Here is a 10,723-nt window from a genome sequence, read left to right on the forward strand (position 1 = left end):
ATTAGAATAGGGTTTTATAGTAGTAAAGGTGGGGGTGAGGGATCTCTGAGGTTTAGGACCCCCGACTGGCTGACATTTGTCTAGGGGTGTCCTGCTGAGTGTGTTTTGGCAGGTGTTCTATCTACAGCAGTTGGAATGCCAGGCATTTCCTTTGAATGGTCTGTTCTTGGGTGGAGGTTGGGTAATTTCAGCTTGTGGTTCCTCCTGCAACCAGGCATTGCCTCAGGGTAAACTATTGAGACTCAGGCTTCTTATTAGATTTATTGATGGCTGAGTTCTGCTCTCGCAGGTGATAATGGTTGGAAGTAAAGAACTTCCTTTGGGTAACCTGTCCAGACTTGGTTTATCATGGCTGCCCCACAGTCTCATCATTGGTGGAAGAATTGTGACTCTTAGAGCAGCTTGGGGTCTTTGGGAAAGTAATTTCTGCCAGGCACTATGTGCACATTCCTCTCTTCACCAACTGCACATTACACATGAACAGCAAGGACAAAGAAGCAAATTCAAATTACCCCTCCCTCTACGGATGTTCTTTCCTTCCTAACAGAGTGGGGGCCACTAAAGGTACAGGTGGCAAGCATCAAGTGGGGACTGGGGGCGGCCTTGTGACTCCTGGCCTCACCTCTGCCCCAGCTCCAGGGATCCCAAAGGAAGCTGCAGGAACAAGAGGCTGAGTTCCGGGCGCGTGAGCGAGGCCTGCTGGGCTCCCTGGAGGAGGCGCGTGGCACCGAGAAGAGGCAGCTGGACGTGGCCCGGGGCCTGGAGCTGAGGCTGGAGGCAGTGCGGGCTGAGACCTCTGAGCTGGGGCTGCGGTTGAGCGCAGCTGAGGGCCGGGCGCAGGGCCTGGAGGCCGAGCTTGCCCGCGTGGAGTCACAGCGGCGGGTGGCAGAGGCCCAGCTGGGTGGTCTGCGCTCTGCCCTGCGTCGGGGCCTGGGCCTGGGCCGAGTGTCCATGTCCCCAGCGCGGGAAGCACCCGCGGGAGGTGAGTGAAGCCACACTCCTTAGAGGGTGACACCCCCTGGCTGCTCTGGGCTCCTGGGTAACTTTGTTAAGGAGGGATTCTTAAGGGTTTTTTTTTTGCCTTTTCTGAATCTTTGAACCCCATCGTCTTTGTTTTATTTTATGTGTTTGTGAGAGTGTCTGCATATCTGTATGTGCATCACTTACATCATATCTTGCCTGGTGCTGGAGAAGGCCAGAAGAGAGAATTAGATCCCCTGAAGCTGGAGTTAACATGTTTGTGAACTGCCATGTAGGTGCTGGGAATCAAATCCAGGTTCTCTGCAAGAGTAGGTGCTCTTAACTACTGAGCCATCTCTCCACCCTCCCAAGCCTTCCTCTTTTTTTTTTTTTTTTTCTGGGACAGGGTTTCTCTGTAGCTTTGGAGCCTGTCCTGGAACTTCCTCTGTAGACCAGGCTGGCCTCGAACTCACAGATATCCACTTGTCTCTGCTTCGCAAGTGCTGGGATTAAAGGCATGTGCCACCACTGCCCAGCTGAAAATAGAATTGTTAGTGACAGGAGATCCAACATTCCTGCTCCTCAGTATATAGCTAAAAGGACTACAATCAGGCATGTTGTAGGCACTTCTATAGCAAAGTCTATTGTAACCTTGTTCATAATAGCCAAGTGGCAGTGACGTCCCAAGTATCTATCAACATGACTAGATAAACAGAAATGTGGTATATCCATCCTGTGGAGTAGCATTCAGCCATTAAAAGGAATGATACTCTTACGTATGCCACAATGCAGGTCAGCTCTGAAACATTCTACTCGTTGAGTAAGGCAGGCATAGGAAGGCAAACATCAGTGAGTTCTAGTACAGACAAGAACATAGACTCAGGCCGGGTGGTGGTGGCGCACGCTTTAATCCCAGCACTCGGGAGGCAGAGGCAGGCAGATCTCTGTGAGTTCGAGGCCAGCCTGGTCTACAATACAAGAGCTAGTTCCAGGACAGGAACCAAAAAGCTACGGAGAAACCCTGTCTCGAAAATAAAAAAAAAAAAAAAAAAAAACCCAACAACATAGACTCAGCAATCAGGTTCAAAGTTACCTAGATCTAGAGAGGAGACAATGAGAGCTGTGTTTCAAAAATAAGTTTCTGTCTGGTTATCTTAGTTGGCCAGGACTGTTCTGTGAAGGAACTGTGGTCCTTCAGTAGCCATGGAAGAATGCAGACTCTGTCTCCCCATATCCCAGGATGCTTTTGGTTGCTTTGTGTAATTGCTGTGTTTGTGTAACCTGCACACAGCTACCTAGACATCCTCAGTCTCTGGAGCACTGTGATAGCTAATGCACATACAAACCATGTGGACAGGCGGCTGGAGAGATGGCTCAGAGGTAAAGAGCACTGGCTGCTCTTCCAGAGGTACTGAGTTCAATTCCCAGCACCCACATGGTGGCTCACAACCATCTGTAATAAGATCTGGTGCCCTCTTCTGTACTGTAGGAAGGATGCATGCAGGAAGAACCCTGTATACATAAAAATAAAAATCTTTAAAAAAAAACAAACCAAAAACGTGGACATTCTCCTTGGAGAATACTCACGGGGAAAGTCTGCACACGCTTAGTATAGGTTCAGCGATCGCCTCAGTTTTTAGACTGGGGTCTCACTCTAAGCTATCCTGGAACTCGCTGTGCAGCCTAAGCTGGCCTTGTACTCAGGGCCATCTTCCTGTCTCAGCTTCCCAAATGCTAGGCCCACAGGCTTATGCCACCATGCCTGGCTGTTAGAAATATTTTCTTCTGCATTTGATGCAACTGTCACATGCTTGGAGGCTTAACAAGCAGAAACGTGTATTTGTCTCAAAGGCTAGAAATCTGAGGGCCACACCCCCTCTGAAGGTACTGGATGGGATGTGTACATGGCTTCACAACTCTAGCGGTCACATGATATCTGTGTTTTCCCTTTTTATAAGGATAGCAATAGTGGGGTTGGGGTCACCATTCCAGCGTGACGGCCACCTGTTTCCAAATAAAGTCATGCTCAACATGGGGAATTTGGGGAGATGCATGACTGATGAAAAAGATTTGAGGTGACCAATGTACAATAGCATAAATGTAATTCATGCCGCCAGATCGTATCTTTAAAATTAGTTAAGGTGCGTGGGAACGTGGTTCAGTTGGTATAGCACTTGCCCAATATGTTCAGAGGCCTGGGTTTGATCCCTAGTACTGCATAAAATTGGACATGGTGGTGCATACCTGTAGTCCTCCCACTCTGAAGACTGAGGCAGGAAGATTGTGAGTCAGGTCCAGCCTACATAGTGAGCCCTGTCCCTGTCTCAAAAAGGAGGAGTTTGTGGATCTTAGTGGCAAGGTGCTTATCTACCATGGCCAAGACCCTGGGCTCACCCATAGTACCTCTAGAGCAAAAAGATTAAAGTGGCATATTTCAAATAATATATATTTTGTCCAAAACAAAAAGCAAAACATCAATGAAAAGGAATTAGGGCTGATGTGGGGACCAGTGCATCCCAGAAGTAGGGGAAGTGGGGAGGGAAAGATGTTGCAGAGGACCTGAATTCAGTTTCCAGCACTCACAGGACAAGTCTCAACTGTCCTTAATTCCAGTTCCAGGGGTCTAATGCCTTCTTCTGGCTCCATGGGCACAGGCACACTTGTGGTGCACACACATACATGCAGGCAAAACACCCATATACATAATAAAAAAAATAAGCTAGGTGTGGTAGCACATGCTTTTAGTCTCAGCAATGGGGAGGCAGATCTCTGTGAGTTTAAGGTCAGCTTGGTCTACGCAGTGAATTTTAGAATAGCCCGAACTATAATAATAGAGAGAACCTATTTCTTTTTTTTTTTTTTTTTTTTGGTTTTTCGACACAGGGTTTCTCTGTGGTTTTGGAGCCTGTCCTGGAACTAGCTCTTGTAGACCAGGCTGGTCTCGAACTCACAGAGATCCGCCTGCCTCTGCCTCCCGAGTGCTGGGATTAAAGGCGTGCGCCACCACTGCCCGGCTGAGAACCTATTTCAAAATAAATAAAAAGAACTACTTTATTTAAAAAAAAATAAAGAAGCTGTACTTGGTTGATTAATGTGAGTAGATTTGGCAAGGGGTTTTAGGCAGGAAGATAACCTGGCTGCCATGTCCTTGACTATATCTTCCCTTCCAGGAAGTGGGGATGGTCTTAGCAGCCCCAGTCCTTTGGAATATAGCCCTCAGTCCCAGCCACCATCTCCAGGGCCCACTGCCTCCCCAGCACCTTCAGACTTAGACCCAGAGGTGGTGCGTGATGCCCTCCGAGACTTTCTACAAGAGCTTCGGAGTACCCAACGGGAGCGGGTGAGGCCGGTGGAGATGGCTGGGAGGGGAACCCGGGATCCAAGAGAAAAGCTGTGGTGGCCAGAGCTGGGGTCTTCCACTTTCCTCTGTTGGCTCTACAGGATGAACTTAAGATCCAGACCAGCACCCTCAGTCAACAGCTGGCTGAGATGGAAGCAGAGAGAGACCGTGCAACCTCAAGGGCCAAGCAGCTGCAGAAGGCGGTAGCTGAGAGTGAGGAAGGTGAGGACCCCTCTGCCCTCTTATGTTCTTAGCAACTGAGGTGGGAGGCTGGGGAACTGGTGTCAGTGGCTCTTTATGTCCAGTCCTGGCCTACCTTCCCTGGGCAGCTCCAAGGGGCCCAAATCTACAGACCCTCTAATGGTCCAGGCAGGGCTTGGAGAGGGTGGGGTACAGGTTGGACCTCATAGCCTGGTTCAGGGGCTGGGCTCGGCATGAAACTGATGGGACTGGGTGGTGGTCGCAGCCTGGCGCAGTGCAGACAGGCGACTGAGCGGGGCCCAGGCAGAGCTGGCACTGCAGGAAGAGAGTGTGCGACGTAGCAAGCGGGAATGCAGGGCCACGCTGGACCAGATGGCAGTGCTGGAGAGGAGCCTGCAGGCCACCGAGAGCGAGCTCCGGGCCAGCCAGGTGGGCAGGAGTGGAGGGCCCATGGGAGCAGGCCTCAGGGTTCTCTGTGGTCCTCTGCCCGAGACACAGCCTATAGGGGTGGCCTGTGGCTCTTTCCATTGGGCAAATTTTAGTCCACTGTTGGGTGTTCATGTGCTTCAGGGGGAAGGGCTTGGCCTGAGTCAGACAGAGGAGTTCAGAATTGGCCTGAAACAGCCTGCTGTCCAACAGTTGCCCTTTGGGTGGGGGGTCACCTGTAATTGCCACGTTGAGGCAGTCCTGTAAGCTTTTGGCTGGAGCCTCTGTCTCTGAATATCTGCATGAATGGCGATGCAGTGTTTGATGTGTAGGTTTCCACGTGTCTCTGTGTCTGGGACAGGAAGCCCAGGCCTTGGGTGATGACAGCCCAGCCTCTGAACTGAAGCCCTCTGCCCTTTCTCCAGCTGCTGTCACCCCCCCACCACCACCACCACCTCTGTCTGGGACCAAGCTGGAGCAGGATTGTTGTGTCTGCAGCTTCAGCTCTGGCTTTGGGCCCAGAAGCCCCTGGGGCCTGGGAGGAGGCCAGGAACAAAGCTGGGTGGGAGCCAGAGTGGGGGCCCACTCTCCCCTACAGGCCAGACAGGGCAGGGAGAGGCTTGAAGATGAAGCTTGAAGCAGGGAGGCTGTAGTGACACCCAGAACCCACTGGCTCTGGGGCCCTGTGTATCGAATGGTCCCAAGTTCTTCCTGCCCTGTGTCCACTCTGCAAACCCCTTCATCATCTGAGTCCTGAAAAGGGGAGGAGAGGCAGCCATTAGAACTGCAGTGGTGCCCTGCTCTGAGGAGCAGCTGCCAGGTTCAGCTCCGGTTTCATTTGTGCTTTCAGCCATTTCTGGAAGCCTTTTGTAGAGCAGGGGAGGGTCCAGTGTCTACATTCTGCAGCACCCTCCCTGGGATCAGATAGCGGCACCTCTGGAACAGTCCTCCCAGGACAGACATGAAACAGCCAGAGTGGGGAAGGGGCATCTTGTCTCATATAACATGTTAATCAGCTTGAACAAGACAGCTCTGGGCACCTCATAGCTGCTCAGTCTGTAACAAATGGGGAAACTGAGGCCCCAGCAGTCACAGGCTGGTCCCAGGTCATACAGTCCTTGAGGCTGACCCTGCTTTGTCCTGGTGGTGCAGAAGGGTTTGGGAAGAGGTGGACAGGCATGGGGCTGAGCCTTGTTACCCACAGGAGAAAGTCAGCAAGATGAAGGCGACCGAGGCGAAGCTGGAGAGTGACAAGCGGCGGCTGAAGGAGGTGCTGGACGCCTCCGAGAGTCGCTCCGTCAAGCTTGAGCTGCAGCGGCGAGCTCTCGAGGGCGAGCTGCAGCGCAGCCGCCTAGGTCTGGGCGACCGGGAAGCCCATGCTCAGGCTCTCCAGGATCGGGTCGACTCCCTGCAGAGACAGGTGGGCCCTTCTCCCTCCTGGTCACCTGCATGCCCTGTGCCAGGCTCTGTTCAGGCATTGTGCAACTGCCAATTCTGTGAAGTAAGTCTTCACCATCATGTTTCAAGGTGGACAGTAGACTCTCAGAATGGCAGTGTCCTTGCCTGTCACATAGCTAGGTTGCCGCGACTCTGGACCGGGTGGTTAACTCACAGTGGGGTGAGGGCAGACCACAGCAGGCTGAGCCAGTGAGAGAACAAGCCAACAGGGATATGGATAAGGGGAGCTGAGCTGGTTAGCACTCCTAGTGGAGATCCCAATGGAAAGGGAGCCCTTGATCTTCCTCTACCTTCATGCAGGTGGCAGACAGTGAGGTGAAGGCAGGGACCTTGCAGCTAACAGTGGACAAGCTGAATGGGGCATTGGCCAAGGTGGAGGAGAGCGAGGGGACCCTGCGGAGCAAGGTGCAGAGCCTGACAGATACCCTGGCCCAGAGCAATGCCAGCCTCACAAGCACCCAGGACAAGAATCTGCATCTACAGAAGACCTTGAGTACCTGTGAACATGACCGCCAAGTGCTCCAGGTCTGGGGTGGGAGGCTTCCAGGGTCTGGCAGATTTCTCTCTTCCATCAGGAAAGAGTTCAGTGAGAGAGTTAGCCGAGAACAGCAGATGTGGAGGGAGGTGATAGCCAGTGGGGCTGTCAGTCAGGAATTCTGGGGAGCCAGTGAGAATAGGTCTTGAGGTGGGAGTGGGGTCAACAAAACTAGCCAGTCATGAGGCTTAGAGGGGGATGCTGTCTAGTGAGAGCAGAAGCCTGCTAGTATGGCACCTATGTGCAGTTTGGGATATGAGTGACTGTCACCTTCAGCACAGGTCCAGGGACAGGACTGGCAACAGGCCGGACCAGTTAGGCTTTTCACCCAAAGGGAAGCCTTTTGCACAGGCTGGCAGTCTGGCTTAGCACCATCAGCCTCTGTCCTCCAGGAACGGCTGGATGCTGCCAGACAGGCATTGTCTGAAGCACGAAGGCAAAGCAGCTCCCTGGCTGAGCAGGTGCAGACTTTGCGGGGCGAGCTAGCCAACGTGGAGCTGCAGCGGGGCGATGCTGAAGGCCAGCTGCAGCAGCTGCAGCAGGTGAGGCCTGGAGGGCCTCTGTCTATAGGGATGCCCCATGTGGTTCTTGGCATGGGGTGGGGAACCCACTCAACTTCACCCCAATGACCCAGCCACCTGTGCAGAACCATGGTTCATCTGGCCCACACTCCCATTATACCCAGAGAGAGCCATTTGGCCTCAGGTGTTTCCCTATGTGGGCCTTGTAGTTGGGAACAGTGGGCCAGCACCTTTGCTCCCGAGTTTCAGGTGGCCATCCTGAGGTGCAGGGGGATGAGGGACTGCTGGCTTGTCTGCAGGTGCTCCGACAGCGGCAGGAAGGCGAGGCCACAGCTCTGCGCTCTGTCCAGAAGCTGCAGGAAGAGCGGCAGCTGCTGCAGGAACGCCTGGGCAGTCTGCAGCAAGCCCTGGCCCAGCTGGAAGCTGAGAAACGTGAGGTGGAACGGTCAGCACTGCGACTCGACAAGGACCGTGTGGCTCTCAGGAAGACACTGGATAAGGTGGCCTGCTCTGCTGGGGCCTCCCTAGGTTTTGTGTCTCTTCAGTGTGCTGCTTCTGCTGATGTCAGATTATTCTACGGGGGCTCCTGTGAACCCCCTATGAGCCCCTTCCGGTCTATTTCTACCCAGGTGGAGCGGGAGAAGCTTCGAAGCCATGAGGATACACTGAGGTTGAATGCAGAGAAGGGCCGCCTGGACCGCACACTCACAGGGACTGAGCTGGACCTGGCTGAGGCCCAACAGCAGATCCAGCAGTTGGAGGTCAGCCCTCCCCCTCCCCTGGCCTAGTCCCCAGTGCCATTCCCATTCCCGTACTGAGTTCGAGATGTCCTAGGGGGGCCTATGGCTGAGCCAGCACAGGAGCCCAGAGCCTTTGGGAGGGTGTCCTCATTGGACTATAGAGCTGGGTGGGAAGAAACACTTCCCGTGGTGGGAAGAAACACTGAAGCTCATTGGCATTCAAGCCAGTGGTGATTCCTGTGCTGTGCATGTATGGAAGCTTGCTCACCGGTATAGCATAAACCTCATGTAGCCTGTGGGGTGAATCCATGTAAATGTTTTCACACGCGCAGATGTTAGGATGCTGTGCTTTTGTGCCCATGCGTGCTTCTGTACAAATAGGCTTGCTTTTGTTCCCGGGCGTGTTTGAGTATTTTTGTGTTTGCATGCCTGTCTGAGTGGGCTTCACTGGGGACCCTGACCTGGGATTGGAAGGTACACTGTTAGGGATAAGCCCATGCACTGTGTGCACATTGGGTTAGAACCCTGATTGGCAGCCCCTGTCTGTAGGCACAGGTGGTAGCCCTGGAGCAGAACCACAATCCAGTTCAGCTGGAGGCAGATGAGCAGCGACTGGAGCTGCAACAGGAGGTTGAGCGCCTGCGCAGTGCCCAAGTACAGACAGAGCGCACACTGGAGGCACGGGAGCGGGCCCACCGCCAGAGAGTGTCAGGACTGGAGGAGCAGGTACAAGGGCCTCCCCTGGGAGAAGATGGAGCTGGGGTGGAAGTGGGGGCCGGGGGAGATGACTGCTCATGAGCTTTATAACTTGGAAAGGGCCAAGTAGATCAGTGCTGGTACCAGCATGGGTGGGGTGGTACTGCTTGGTCTCAGTAGCTGCTGGCCTAGGCCTCACTCTCTGCCTCAAGCCATCAGACCCTCTCCCTACATAGCATGGTTCCCTTAGCAGCTCCAGCTTTAGGCTCTGCCAGCAACCTGGGATCCCAGTGGAGAGGGGCTCTTTTCCTAGAAATACTAGTAAGAGCCCAAGAAATGGCTCTTCCTGGCCAGTGAGGTCACTTGTTTCTCTTCTGTCTGTGCCTAGAACAGCGCTTAGCTGCTTAGATAGGTCCAACCTGGTCACACAAACACTCTGCTAGTAGACCCAGCCAGGTCTTCCATGCCTCTCTCTGGCCCTTCTTGGAACGGGGTCCCCCTGTGGATAGTGCCAGTGCTCATAGACGGTAACAGGGGGACTGGGAGGACACAGGGCCTTGCTCTGTGGAGTGATGCTGAGCAGAGCTGCTTCTCATGACCGAGCCTCTGACGGGGTTAGGATGCCAAACATACAGACACTTAGCCACCATGAGCGGCAAAATGAGAAGCAGAGACTCTCCCAGTCTTAGGCAGCAGCAGGTGGCTGCTCCCATCAGCTCCCGTTCTCTGAAGTCAGCTGTGGCCCGAGCTGTCGGGCCCTTCTCCTCTCCAGGTGTCCATGCTGAAGGCACAGCTGAAGAAGGAGCTTCGCAGGAGCTCAGCACCTGTCTCCCCACCCTCTGGCACCCCAGAGCAGTGAGTCCCTTCTAGCCAGCATCCTGAGCACAGTTGTCTAGGCAGGAGAAGGCCCTTAGTAACATAGACCAGGACCTGGACATCGGAGTGGTGGGAGGGAGCTAGGGTGACAGATGAGGGTGGCACTGTGGCTGTACCACATATACCACTCCAGGCCCCTTCCTAGAAGATCTTCTGACGGCCAAGGCTCTTCGACTGAGCCAGCCAGGGGTCAGGGAGAGCGCTTGTTTCCACCAGTACCAGAGCAGGGTTTCCCCAGGAAGCAGTGCCTAAGCCAGAGCAGCTCCAGGGAGCTCTCCCTTGGTTCCTGGTGTCAGGAAGCTCCTTAGTGAGCCTAGAGCCCTTGTATTTTTGTACCTTTTCTAAAGTTAACTGTGGAGAACTGTTGTGCTTTTTGTAACATGACCTATTTTCTAGAATCGTCTGTACACACACATGCTTCCTCTGCCTGTGAGTTGCTTGGGAGAGCGGGGGCAGTCTTGCTAGCTGAGCTTAGCAACCTCACAGGGCGCGATGGACCTCTCTCTCCATCTAGCTGCTAGCAGATGGTGCTGTGCCCACCACATAAGTTCAGGCTCCCCTCTGGATAGTGCCAGGGCTCATAGACATCCTGGTAACAGGCAGGGCCGGGAGTGGACAGTGTTGCCGTGGCTCTGTTGAGTGACACTGGCTGGGAGCGCTGCTTCATGTGGCAGGGTCTGTGTGTGCTCTTGTGTGAAGCGGAACGAAAATCATGGTGTGACAGTGGGGCTCATGGAGTGCTCAGCATCCCAAGACCGCTCTACTCATTCCCTTCTCTCAAAGTCCCATAGCCAGGCTTGGCCCTCCCTGGTACCCACTACTGTGGGCCTCTGGATGGTCACTGTCATTTGAGGACAGTGATTTACCGCTGTGTAGACCTGTCAGGAGAACTAACCAGGACAGCATGGGGAGCACTGTACAGCTCTCTATGCTGCTCACTCAGAAGAACCAAAATGACCTGTTTGTTTCT

The 10,723-nt window shown here is 53.7% G+C and overlaps 1 protein-coding gene across 5 annotated transcripts in view; it reads left to right on the forward strand.

Annotated features, from left to right (window-relative positions):
* The window catches only part of Crocc (ciliary rootlet coiled-coil, rootletin), a 42,142-nt gene extending 31,991 nt beyond the window's left edge, over positions 1–10,151 (forward strand). For all 5 annotated transcript variants that reach the window (XM_026781857.1, XM_005352913.2, XM_026781856.1 and 2 more), the window contains 11 exons: positions 634–982; positions 4,131–4,300; positions 4,402–4,522; positions 4,767–4,930; positions 6,132–6,347; positions 6,686–6,910; positions 7,313–7,462; positions 7,741–7,941; positions 8,071–8,202; positions 8,731–8,907; positions 9,650–10,151. In XM_026781857.1, the coding sequence (XP_026637658.1) occupies positions 634–982; positions 4,131–4,300; positions 4,402–4,522; positions 4,767–4,930; positions 6,132–6,347; positions 6,686–6,910; positions 7,313–7,462; positions 7,741–7,941; positions 8,071–8,202; positions 8,731–8,907; positions 9,650–9,736 (1,992 nt within the window). In that variant the 3' untranslated portion in view covers positions 9,737–10,151. The remainder of the gene's footprint in view (positions 1–633; positions 983–4,130; positions 4,301–4,401; positions 4,523–4,766; positions 4,931–6,131; positions 6,348–6,685; positions 6,911–7,312; positions 7,463–7,740; positions 7,942–8,070; positions 8,203–8,730; positions 8,908–9,649) is intronic.
* The last annotated feature ends 572 nt before the right edge of the window (positions 10,152–10,723 follow it).

Source organism: Microtus ochrogaster, chromosome 10, assembly GCF_000317375.1.
Source record: "Microtus ochrogaster isolate Prairie Vole_2 chromosome 10, MicOch1.0, whole genome shotgun sequence".
NCBI lineage: Eukaryota > Metazoa > Chordata > Mammalia > Rodentia > Cricetidae > Microtus > Microtus ochrogaster.